A 13652-nucleotide genomic window follows, 5' to 3' on the forward strand; every position below is an offset into this window, starting at 1 on the left:
ACTGGATACAAATGCTCTACAGACTAAAGCATCTTCTTTAGAAATATATTTTCAAAACCCTAACAGTGTGGATCACTGTATTTGTTGTACCTCATATGCAATGAATTGTTCTCCAAACCATGTAAGTACTTTGTGGTTTTGCCACTCTGTTATTTGTAACTATTCTGCCATTTTTTTATAAGTAATGGTTAAAGAGCTATTCAGGATTGTAATGTAGTCTCTGTACATATGAATACCATCCATTTAAAAGGCGAGTATTACACGGTGTATCTGTGGTGTAAGGAAATGCATTTAGAACTTCTGTACATTGTGTTTGAAAGAAAATTCTTGTAATTGTGAATTTGTTAGAAGACATGGTGAATTTTTTGGTAATTATATGATTATCAGTATGGGTTATATGGGTTATTGATAGGTGAACCCCCTGAAATGAAGAAGAACAAAAACTTACTTTGCACAGAGCCACCAGGAGCTTTGCACTCTGCTCACACCATTTGAAACTTACAACATCTTATTTTCTTTCAACAGAAAGCTTTTCTTTACAGACTACGGGAATGCTGCCAAGGTTGAGAGATGTGACATGGATGGAATGAACAGGACGTGGATAGTAGACTCTAAAATTGAACAGCCAACTGCTCTTGCACTAGACCTCGTCAATAAATATGTGTACTGGGTTGACATATATCTGGATAGCGTGGAGGTTGCTGACTATCAAGGGAGAAAGAGGCATACAATAATTAAAGGCAGACAAGTAGGTATTTATTTGCATATTAGTAAAAAGTAATGATACCAATAAATGAACATACATAATGCTAACAGTTACAGTAATTTCAGATTTTTTTCTCTTTATAGTTCAAATGTATTAGACATTAAGAGATCCATCTGCATGTTTTATTTTATTTGCAATTTAGCCCGTTTCGCAACCTGTGGACAAGTTTCCATGCAGCGTCTCATTAACAATGTACCATGTAAGTCACACTCCCCATTGTAAGACTTCAGCAGGGAAAATATGGGTCGATGGAAACATACGAGGGGATAAATTATTAACAACAAGAAGATGTCCATGCCAATTCGGGAAGAAGAGACCAACAGGCGCAAGAATGTGAAAGAAACAGAATAGCAAAAGCTATTCACTTGTTCAGACCAATCTGGATGCCCTTAAGTCATATTTTGTTGATAGCAATGATGCTTTTCCCAGTTGATCCAGATGTTCAGTCATAAATACAAGTGCTGAGACTGTATGAGTCTTTGAGCAGAAGTATATCAATTTGTTAAGTTGCTTCCGCTTGGAGAGTGGGGTAGTAGGTAGCAGGGAAAGGAAGGGTTCCCTGGCAGTTGTGAGGCTGGTGTAAATCAAGGGAAAATTAGCAAAGACCAAACTGTTCCTGGTTGCTACTTGGACTCCCAGAGCTGGTGTGGGTACCGTGTTTACATCTGCTTCTGCCTGAGGTTAAACAGAGCATGTAAAAATGTGCAGACAGAATAAACATTTCACCTGTTCTGCTGTCATTCTTTCTGTGCTTCCAAGTAATCACTGTTTACCAAGAGACAACTGGTTAGCATAACTCCCATGTAAAAATAGGCAGAAAATGTGACAAAAACCAGTCTAGGTCACCTGGCTAAATAGCAAACACCTTCCTATTTTTTTTTATCAAATTACTTCCAGTCTTTAGCCAGTTGTTCTGGAATAACAGGTTTTGTAAACTTTTTTTTTTTTTTTTTAAGGTAAATTTTGGAATAGGTACTTCAAAAAAGAAAGCCATTTTCAGAAGCAACTAACAAATACTTTTACAGGCTTGTAACTTAGTTGTACAGGTGTCATCAGAGAGATGTTTGTTCTTTCTCTTCTTTCTGAAATTTAGATGCAAAAGAGGATTCTTTATCAAGCTCAGAGGGATTCCTGCTTCTCTAAACTAACTAAGAAAGGAGAAGGATGTCTGTTTATGTCAATATGGGTGAAGGGTATTAAAAAGTTTGGCCTCTCAGTTGGTCACTGTTATCACAAAAGGAGAAGCATATTGGTTGTCTTTCCACTCAAATGAAAAATTGGTAATTTCACTAGGTTTTGTGCCTGCATTTGCCAGGGTTTAGAATGACTGTTACTCCAAGTTACTCCTCATTAGACCAAGGAAACAGCAGACCAGAAAACTATTCTCAAGAAATTTTAGGGGTTAAAGTTTAATTCATAAGTACAAGCGTATCAAAAGGCCTGCTTTCCAAATGATATGGGCTTTTATGATTGATAGTCTGGGTGGCTTTCAAAGCACTATTCTTTGTAGCAAGCAACATTTCCATTCATGCCTGAGATAGCTGGAAAGCTTCATGAGACGTAAAAAACAACAAATGCATAAATTAAATTCAAATAATTAAGTGGTCATAAAATGCACTGTAAAAAGATTCACATGGGTTTAATAGTGTAAATATAGAAAAGCTCTCGTGACTTAAATAATAAAGATTTAAACTGAGTGCAAATGGGAATAGGGAAGAAAGGATTATAAAGCAGAGGAGAAGTCAACAATTTGGTACAGATGCATCATTATTTTCAAGGCTGTTTTCTTTTCCATGTTACTATAATTGGATTGAATTTCTATGGGGTCTTAATCAAACATTTCCATTGATCTTTTTTTTTTTCCTTTTTTTTTTTTTTTTTTTTTTTTTTTTTTTTTTTTCCTGGATAAGGGCAGGATACAATGGCAAGATTTAGCCAACTGGGGGGGTAATCTCCAGAAAGGTCTGAAATATTTGATGCATGACAGGGGTTCTTTTGTTTGGGGTTGGTTTTTTTTTTGGTGTTATATGTCTGAATTTGTGAGTAAGTGAGCTAAGTAAATACTTTCTGTGAACAATTTATTGGTTAAACTAATAAGATATTCAGCCTGTGAATATCTGAACATCTGCCAAAAAATTCTCTTTAATTTGTTCAGCTTTCAAAATTATCAATGAGATATCTTACATTTTCTAAATCTATCAATCAAGCACAACCACTAGATTATTGAACATTTCATGTTCGAGCTGTGATTGGCTAACTATCTAATGTTAGGTAATTTTTAATCAATGTACCCAGACACATCACAAATTAATACAATTTTAGAATTCACTTTTTGAGAAACAAGCAATACTGTGTGACCACGACCATATTCAAAGACACCGACACAAAAGGTACACAAGCATAGCCGAGGGAATTTGTATATTTATTCATTTATTTACTAAAGAAAATATTCAATGGGTATATCTTGCACTATTTGCCTTGCTTTGGTTATAACATAATAAAAAAAAATACATCAATTCAACCTATAAACTGTTTTGAATATCTATATTTATTATATTTGTTAGTTAATGGTAGTTAATATTAGTTAATTTATCGTAGTTATTATTAGTTAATACTAAAATAAGTTGTTGCACTTAAAGTATGCAGGAGTTTTTAAAAGACAGAGAAACTGGGAAAGTCAGAGGATAAATTAATTTGGATTACTAAATATTTTGAATTTTCTGCCTATCTTGTACAAAGGTTTTCTACTTATAAACTTTGAACTGCAAGAATGTGAACTATACTTGTAGTGTAGTTTGTGTGTATTATTTACAACTATTTATTGACATATTCAGAAATCCTTTTGTATACTTTAGCATCTACAATTCACAGTAATGTTTGATGTTTACAAATCATAGATGTATCTGAAATATTCAGCTAAAATAATTATATCATTTTTTTCTTTTCCAGATTAGGCATCTTTGTGGTTTGGCAGTATTTGAAAACTATCTATATACAGTTAATTCAGATAACCTCAGCATTTTACAAATAAACAGATATAATGGCACGGATGTTCAGTCTCTTGCTAGACTTGACAATGCTAAAGAGATCCGTGTATACCAGAAAAGAACTCAAACAGCAGGTAAGATCAAAATCCTCTTTCTAGGAAATGTAAAACCAGATATTAGGTGGATGCATGGTTAAAAAGGTTCTTCCAGAAAAATGTATGAGAAGATGCAGTGAAAATTTTTCACTGCGACAAAACTCTCTGTTGCTTCTTTATCTGCCCATTTTCCCATGTACTTACTGCCAGTTTTCCTGCACCTCTAAGCTCCTAACACCACTGCTTCCTGAGCACTCAGCTTAGAGAACCACCAAAGAGCCCTAGTCTGCAAGTTTCTGTCTCCACACACTCAACGCTTTCATAATTTAACACCTTCAGAATTGTTAGATGTCCAATACTGTCCACATGCTTGGGTCCTCAGACCTCAGAGATTCCTGGTTTCTCTGGGACTGCTTTTCAGACAGACTACAAACCTCAAGAGAGCCCCCCGTCTTCGCGGCTGCCAAAAAAGCATGGAGATGGGTGTGTGGGCAGGTAGCCTGCCTAACTGCCAGCACAGCAACTGGTGAGATAGGAAATTGCTGTTAAGTTTTCCTTCGTTTGGATAAATATAATCTTTGCCTTCTGTGAAAGAAATCTTCCTTTTCATCTAGAATGAGAAACTTCTTTTTATAATCTCTGAATTTTTGGTAAAGTAGCAATTTCTGAGTCCATAGTCCTGTATGACTCCAATCATGGTTCTGATCACATACTTTCTGCATTCAGAACAGCAGTGTGATTTGCAGGAACTTTGTGCAAAGATAGCAAGATCCAAAATGTTTACAGTGATACTTTATGAGAATTTTTTGATATGACTGATAGCAATAAATCGTTGCCACGACTGCTTGGACAAAAAAGCTAGCAGATCATTTCTGGTGATCAACATCAATGTTATTAAACAGACTGACTGCTTTAAGAGAAGTTTCTGAAGCGGGAACAAACTCTAAATTGATGTAGACTGGGTGAACTAATTTTTACCCTATAGCTGAGGGCATTGAGTTGCAGATGTCAGTGTCTGAAGGAGGCTGCAAAGACTCTTTCCCTGCTATAGACCCCCTCTTGTACCCCTGAGGGAGCAGGAGAGGTTGAGAGGAGGAGAGACATGAGCACAGTGTAATCTTTTATTACATCCTGTGATGACTCTGTTCCTCTTGCCCTTTGTTCACTCTGCTGCTTCTTTTGTTTTGAATGGACATGTTTGTTGCTTGTCAAGATGTGCTGTAAAAGCTGTCTCAGCTTGCTAGAGTTTCTGTCTACCTTTAACAATATCGACCTTAAAAGTACTTGATTACTTTTAAAAAAAAAAACAAAAACAAAAACCTAAAAAGCTTGAGGGAAAGGAGAAAGAAGAGAAAAACATTTTTTGAGCTAAAATACTGTTGGCCTGTTGTAAGGCAGCTTAGTAACTGTAGGATAGCAAGATAGATTTTGTTTTCTTTTCAGATTTACCTTAAAGAGTTTAAAAAAAAATGAATTTGATATATTAGTCTGCTAATTTAGAACCGTGCATTTGAAAATATGAAATCAAGGGAAAGGAATTCTTTGGCTTCTTCAGCTGCATTTATGTCCCAACTATACAAATATGGAAAAACACTACAAGGCTCGTTCTGTCCTTTAGTGTCTGCACAGGCATGTGCCCCAGAAAGGTGCTGTTTAATGGAGTTGAATGAATAGCAAGCTGCGTTGGCGTGGGATTCGCTATGTTCTCAGAAAAACAGCCAACCAACCAAATGAACTGAAGAAACAAATAAAAAAGGGGAAAAGTGTCAGCTACCCCCGGGGAGTGCTGCCTGGCAAATGATGTGCAGAAGCTTATTCAAAAAGGGGTGATTGCACACAACGATGGGTATGGCTTGATAGCCACAAAATGGCCCTTTGGGTTACTTGTCTGCTTTGGGTATCATCTTAAAAAAACACCTTCCTTTGTAGTTATATTCTGGGGAAAGATTTATTGTGACACAAATTCACTTTTTTTCCTGTCTAAACTTTCTACATGCTGATGCATATAATTATCTTGCTTTAAATGGATTTGAATCGTGCTGTTTTTCACTCGCTGTAGTCAGAAGCCATGCATGTGAAGTGGACCCATATGGAATGCTGGGGGGATGTTCGCACATCTGTCTGCTCAGCAGCAACTACAAAGCACGGACTTGTCGCTGCAGGACTGGCTTCATCTTGGGGAGTGATGGCAGGTCATGCAAAAGTATGTTAACTAAATCAAAGAGTCTGCCAGCTGCGAATATTCCAGGGTATAGATCTGGGTGTTATTTAAAATGCTTATCAGTAACAGTAGAAATCACATGGGCTGCTTTTGGGTAAAATTTGTTTGCAACATATACCTGACACTTTGTTCATACATACTTCTTTCATTCCATTAAAATGATTTGATTTGGCTTAGTTCATAGAAGTGACAAACTAAACCTGGGACGCTGTTTAAAGAATTCTAAAAATCATCACAAGTTAAACGGTCATACTCTTTCTTTATATACTATACATTCTCACAGTACATAAGTACTGAAGTGCTCTTAAATAGTTTGTCACATCTAATTTCTACCCATACGATCAACTTGAAACTCAGAGGCAGACCATTCATGTGAATAAGTCAAGCAAGGTTTTTCTCATAATACTTTGCGAAAGCAAACTATGGTTATAACTAACATTAGGTATGCACAATCTGTTGGTCACCTACAGCCAATGGGACAGTCCTGAAAGTTTTGGGGAACGCCTGTTTTTGTCTGGTTTCTTGATCAAATGGAATTGATTTAGTTCAGATGAAAGGCATGCAGCTAGATACTTTGATGGATGCTGGTAGATGGATATATCTGACCTCAGTCAAACCTCATACGGTTTTCCACTAATGATTCCAACAAAAAAACCCTGAGAGGTGTTAGGAAAATTATGTATCTTAGAGAATTTTAAGAGGTATATTGATAGTACTAAGGAATATACTAAGTATATTTATAAGTATCTTTAAGAAAAGAAAATCACCTTACTAAGCTTTGGTTATTTGTAATTAACCTACTTGATTAAATTGTAAAAATCTCCTCAGAAATAAGAAATACTGGTATCCATGGTTTGTATCTCAGTATGAAAGAACAGTGTGTGCTGATTTGTTGTATGCCTTCCCATTTGAAAGAAATTTACTGTAATCTTTTTTCTTGTTTGTTTCTGAGAAACTTCAGGTGAAAAAAATGGTGTTTTGTATTTGCTGGAGTTATGGTCTTGTTAGATTTAATGATTACTTCAATCATGGCCTACATTACTCTGATAGATCCTAATGAATTGTAAAATTAAATGTCTACAATGTCCATTTCACAGTAGATGCAAAGTTATTCTGTGATCTAACATTGCTTTTCAGTGGGAACGTCTATAGAAAAAAATAATTAGATGTAAGCAGCTCACTGAAGTAATTTGTATTTTAATGAAGGTAATATAATTAGCTAGATTTCTTGAGTTTAGATACTTTTGGAATATATGAAAGTTTAATTTTTGGTATTGAATAACGCTCCTGCTCCCCCACTAATTGTGCCAGTTAATTAAACAGTGACATTATGCACTGTAAAGAGGATTAGGCAGCATCAGTTGTTTATGTTTGTAATCTTTCTTTTGCAGGACCAAAGAATGAATTGTTTCTTTTTTATGGGAAGGGACGCCCAGGAATAATACGGGGAATGGACCTGAACACCAAAGTATCTGACGAATACATGATCCCTATAGAAAACTTGGTCAATCCTCGTGCTCTGGACTTCCATGCCGAAACCAATTACATTTACTTTGCTGATACTACCAGTTTCCTAATTGGACGACAGAAAATTGATGGCACAGAGAGAGAAACAATCCTCAAAGATGGTAGGCAATGCTGACTGATAGTGACATTCAGAGAATCTCTGTCAGGAGAAGTTGAACTGACATTTACAGATAATTTAAAGCTTTATTTAAATCTCCCATGGAAAACAGACCCAAACTAGACTTTGAACAGAGTTGGAGATATTTCTTTTTTTACAACTTCCTGTTTATTTTTCCTGAGTGCAGAAATGTAAAGTTTGGTTAAGTTGCTCTGTTGTGAATTCTTACTTTGTCCAATTAAGCTTATACCGGCCAGTAACTCCCTCCTACATTTCCGCTGTATTCTTTCAGTAATTGGATACAATGGATCCATAATGTAGTTCTTTGCAATTGTTCACTGAGCCACCCTGTATCCTTGTGGACTTTATAAGACTTCTTCACTCCAACCTGTATCGCAGTGTGGATTCTGGAGCTTATTCAAGTAGTTTGGCAGAGTGAGACTTCTATAGTGCTTGCAAACTCATTAGAAAAAAAAGCACTGTCTTTCCCGATGCATTTTCTATTGTGTATGTGGAAGCAACAGGAAGACCTAAACATTTTTTAGAACCTTAATTAAGATGTTTGTACCATTTTATTATACCAATGAGAGAAAATACCAGCAGTTCTCTAGTTTCCACCTCTCCAACCACAGTTTACAGTATGTCCCTGGTCTAGAATCTTATCATACTAAATGCTGTTTCAGTGATAAAACCTCCAGTTTGTCAACCCATATTTCTTTTTCTTTTATGGACCCTTTTCATGAAAAACAGCTTCAGCAGGAGGTAACAACTGCTTCATTTTCTAGTACTCAAGAAAATAAGCAGTATGAATATTCATCTTGGCCTTCAGAAAGCTTAATATCTTTACTTGTAAATTGAAACTTGAGACAGTGAAAGCAACAAAAATACCATTGTTTTAGCACAGGGATTTTCATTCCCCAGCATTCATAACCCATGTTTTAATCCACCCATCTCAGAGAAGTTATCTCCAGTTTGCAGTGATATGGTGCTGTTTTGGTATAAGGTCTCTGCACAATGATGCCTTCAGTAGTAGTTGCAAGAAATAGATGGCTTTTTACCCTATATTGGTGATTGCTTAATAAAAGGCAGCTGTCTGAGTAAATAATGAATACTCAGCTGTCAATCTGGTAATTCATCGTTTCACTGTGAATATGGAAGTGAATAATATACAGCACAGAACTGCCATTGCTGACCTTCTTTTACCAAACAACACACATTTCATTTTACAGCAATGTAATCCAAATGGGGAGTAGAGGAAGGAGCGGACAGTATGTAGATTTAAACATTATAAGGTAACACCAAAGAGCATCTTTGCTGAAAGGTGTCAAACAGGTTGGGGTTAGTCCAATCAAACATGCAAACATGAATAAACTTTGTATAACAAACCAACAAATTGAGAGACTCTTTTTAAATAACGTTCAACTGGAATTTCTGCTCCTTTATAAGTACAACATAGCAAAAATACCATTGCAATACCAAAAAAGCTGTGGATTATCCTATGATATATTATTGGTGGTCCTAATACTTACAAAGACCAAAAAAAAGTCACTGTCATACTCCCCCCACTTCTTTACCGGGAGCTTACGTTGTTAGTTAGAACTTGGTGTTGTTTCATAACTTTAAAGTATGCTTAAAGAACACTTGTTAATGTATTTTTCATTATTTAAAAAATTAATATGGCTTCCAGCCATACCACCTCAGCTTTTAGTCTTGTCAGCTCTCAAGAACTCAGCAGGGACAGATTAAATCGTTCCTTGGTGGAAGGCTACTAGAGAAAATCAGGTGTGTCAGGAGGTGGTTTAATATTCACTCTGAACAGCATGCTGCTAAGGAACTCTATCTATGGTAGGTGTCACTTCTCAGATTAGAAGTTGTCATTTTTTGTGACTATCAGGTTTTGAACAAACAGATACGCTAGCTCAAACAACACTGTACCTCAGATAATTACAGTTTGCCTACATGAGAGCCTGATCCTACCAGCTGTTGACTGGGAACTGAGAACTCTGACCACCTAACACTGCTGGAGTTTGATTTCCCATATAGTTTCAGCTGTGACTTCTTATTCTTCACTTCAGGAAACAAACTGCTGTGTAACATTGATAACTATTTGACAGCCCACAGCACAGCCTATCCTAGAGTTGGTGGCACAACTGCAACAGTAGTATACTTTAACCAGCAACAGAAATTGCTGTAATTAAGGTTTCAAACTTGCATGGGAAATCAGTTTTTTAAATTAAAAAAAAGGAACAAACCAGACATTTTTGAAGGGATTTAAATATCATTCAGTTGAAGTAAAATCCCTGGCAGTGTTCAAGGGCAGGTTGGATGGGGCTTTGAGCAACCTGGTCTAGGGGAAGGTGTCATCACGGGGGGGGGGGGGGGGTTGGAACTAGGTGATCTTTAAGATCCCTTCTAACCCAAACCGTTCTATGATAAACACAAACTCTGGGATTTTAGTTGTCTTTGTCCCCTTTATGTTGTCTGGAGTTGCTGTGAGCCTTAAAGTGTTATATTATTCACTTGTAAATATTTGCAAAGATGGTCAAGGGTGAACTTTTTGCTTAAACAAGGTCAAAGTAAGTCTGTAAAGATCTTTGGAAGCTGTTTAGCTGGTTTTGCACTGGTTTTCATGTTTCATGTTAATCTACTATACTAGGCAATATTAGTGTACGTGATCTAACGGACATTGATGAGCTAGGCTGTTCTCTACCAAATTACACATTATGCTTATAATTTCTTGCATATTTACAAACAATGTGGCAAATTGTTGCCGCTAGAAATAGGAGTTTTTAAAAATCTTGTATCTATATTCTGTGTATTTGGGCCCACATTCAACTGTTGACTCTAAAATTCTGGCAGTATTTCCAGAATTACAAATGTTAATTTTTCATTTATCAAGTGAACAATGATCAAAATGTTATTTTATTTACCTCATCCTTTTTATGTTGAAAGGGCTTAACTGCAGAAAGACTGGCTTGCTGTAGTCAAATGAATTTTGTTTAACCAGGATGGCAGAATGGCCATTATTTTGTTCCTCTTTACTACTTCATGTGAAGCCCACCTAAAAAGTAAGGGAAGTATTTCAAGCTCTTAGATAGTTAAATAAAAGTGGACTTTAAAGCATAAATTCACAAAAACAATGTAATCTGTCTCTATAGGATTGTGCTGTAGAATTCTTTCTTTTAAAAATTGCTGATATATTTAATATCTAATTACCATGAGTTTTTTTCTTACTGAGATTGTATTTGGTTTAGAAACATAGATGCTCCAAAATTACGACAGAATGCATGGTAGCTCCAGTACAGTAGCTATTATATGAAACCAAATAGACTTGGAGCAATATGCTTGTAAATTTTAGGAGGTATCTAGCATTCTAATGTAGTACTTTAGCTTTGCTGTTGATACTAATACAGTCCGTATTTGGACTCTTTTGTCTCCCAAAGAAGAAAAAAAAACCCCTCAAATTTTCATTAAAAAGCTGATTTTATTAGTATAAAAACTGTGTTTAACCCAAATTGACTAGGTCAGGATAAAAAGAAAATGGGTTTTGAACAAATCACTCTTTGTTCTCAAGCTTGATTTTAGTCATGTCTGTTTTCTTGAGTTGAGCAAAATCTGCCAAGACCCCTCTGAGCCCTAAAGGATTTTTCTTTCACTCCTGAAGCTTGTCTTTGTTCCCTGTTCTGTTCTCCAGTCATTCTCTGCGAGCCTTGGGCTCCCAGGTCCTTGGTGAGATGCTCTCTTCTTTTCCCTACCATAATTTGCACTTTTGTCTTCTGAACATGCTTGATCACTCCATGACCAAAGGCCACTCTCCCACTTTCAGAGAGTTCCAACTGACTCTGACATTGCCTTTTAAAAAGAATGTAGCAAAGGCACTGAGAGACAACAAATAAAACTGACAGTGTCCATCAGCCTGGGAAACCTGGCTGAGCTGCTGGCACTGAGCTCACCCACTCTGACCGATCCACGGCTGTTTTGTACTTTGACTGGATGAATCTTGTCAGACTAGGTGGTTGCTGGGTTAGGTATGTCATCACACTGTTGTTTCATATCCTCTGTCTGGAGAACGAATTTTGACACCATTGCTTCCTTCAGGCTTTTTAGATCACAAGGAAAAATAGTTCCCCAAAAGTATAGTGATGTTTAGGTGTATCAGAAATACAGATAAATATGCTAAACACATTTAGGAAGAATACTCAGCATATGCCACTTCTTTTTTTTCCTTTCCTCCCTCCCTATAACTTTCTCATATTGTGTTGCACAGGATGTAGTGTCATCTCTACACCCATGACTGATTTACTAAATTTAGGTCTGGTTTCTTATGTGAACAAGGTTTAGTTGATACTTTGGTGGATACCTTTGTTTCTCTGTAATATCTTTTGGACCTTCAGAATGATTTCAAGTTAATTTGATATATAGGGCAGAAGTCAAGTATAAGTAAATCCTAAAATTTTGTAAAAATAGGGAGATTGATTTCTGCAACTGGGCATAGCAACGTGAACACAGAAATTGTGAAATGGAATTATAATGGAAGAAAAGAAAAAAATTTCACTATTCTTCAGCAAAGTAGTCAAAAAACAAAGGAACACATGAATACAGAGGTAGTCAGGCTTCAATTGCTCCCATGTTCACAGAACTACGCATTTAAAAATGGCACCTGGAGATGTTATGTACCTTTAATTCCTGTTACTGTTCAGGTCACTGCAGGTGGTAGATTGTACTTTGCAGTTCAAGGATTAAAGAAACAAAAAAAGAACAAAACCTAGCAAGTATAAAATACATCACAGTTTTATATACATACATATATCTCCATGAGTGTTTAATTTAACAGAAGCAATATGCATGGGATAGGATGATTACGCACATGGAATTATAGACACCATTAAAGCTAGAAGGAATCCTGAACTACTCTAGGCTATGTTGATTTCTTCAAGACAAGTAAACTAATTTCTCAATTATTCTCTATGTTATTGTCAAAAAATTCTTTCCTTTTATGAAAAAAAAGTATCTCATTTGCATATTTATCTTTATTCATCTGTGCTGTTCATCCATTGCCGTTGTGCCCAGACAGAGGATACTGATAAGGGAAAAAGCAGTTTTAAAAGTATGCTATGACTTTCAGTAGCCACCAGCTTCTTTTAATTTTCTGGTTTTAAGCATTGAAAGCATACTTACTGAAGTATCTCTCCTAGTAAGGGGATCCTTGTTATTTTTAAACTTTAGTATACAGTGAGAGTTCATATCATAATCTTAATATACTTCAACATTATATTTAAATGCATTTTGCTTTAGTTAAAAGGAAATAGTTATAAAATTAACAAAAAATGGAACATTTTGCAATGACAAGGTATTTGAAAACATTATAGCTCTGCTAACTTGATAGGGAATATGGTGGTATTACAGTCACTAAAAAACATTGTTCAACAGAAAGGCTGTGAAGTAATTTATCATGTTCCAATGCTATTGAGATTATAATGGCACTTTTTATAGATGCCATTATTGCATCCAAGTGTATAAAAAGCCCAATATTTCATTTATTCGGTAAAACTGTCATATTTTATCTTAGTGTATTGTTGATGACATACTATGTTATCTATGGGTTATAGTAAGCAGAAAGTTTTCTGTATTACACTAAATAAGTTATGTAGAGTGTGACTTGGTAAAAGAGCTTTGCATTCCCGTCCATCACAAAGAATTTTACTGGTTTCTTGTAGGAAATTAGATTATTAAAGTCATAGTCAGTAATGCTGTTTGGGGTCTAAAAAATATTACAGGTGAAGAGTTTGTCCCAAGGAGAACTAATCTGATAGGCTGCAAAAAATGCATAGGTATGCTGAAGTTATGAATGTTAGCAATTAAGACCTCTCCGTTAGTACTTGCCGATTGTATTATGGGGAGGCATCTTGGTGGAGGAATCTGAGGGAAGGTTTAGACGATGGCAACCCAGCACCACTGC

General features: G+C 36.0%; 1 protein-coding gene across 4 annotated transcripts in view; it reads left to right on the plus strand.

The window, feature by feature from the left end:
• Window positions 1-13652, plus strand: part of LRP1B (LDL receptor related protein 1B) — a 753798-nt gene that overhangs the window by 449347 nt on the left and 290799 nt on the right. For all 4 annotated transcript variants that reach the window (XM_069780765.1, XM_069780767.1, XM_069780768.1 and 1 more), the window contains 4 exons: window positions 526-748; window positions 3716-3887; window positions 5908-6051; window positions 7461-7697. In XM_069780765.1, the coding sequence (XP_069636866.1) occupies window positions 526-748; window positions 3716-3887; window positions 5908-6051; window positions 7461-7697 (776 nt within the window). The remainder of the gene's footprint in view (window positions 1-525; window positions 749-3715; window positions 3888-5907; window positions 6052-7460; window positions 7698-13652) is intronic.

The sequence above is a fragment of the Haliaeetus albicilla genome, chromosome 4 (genome assembly GCF_947461875.1).
Source record: "Haliaeetus albicilla chromosome 4, bHalAlb1.1, whole genome shotgun sequence".
NCBI lineage: Eukaryota > Metazoa > Chordata > Aves > Accipitriformes > Accipitridae > Haliaeetus > Haliaeetus albicilla.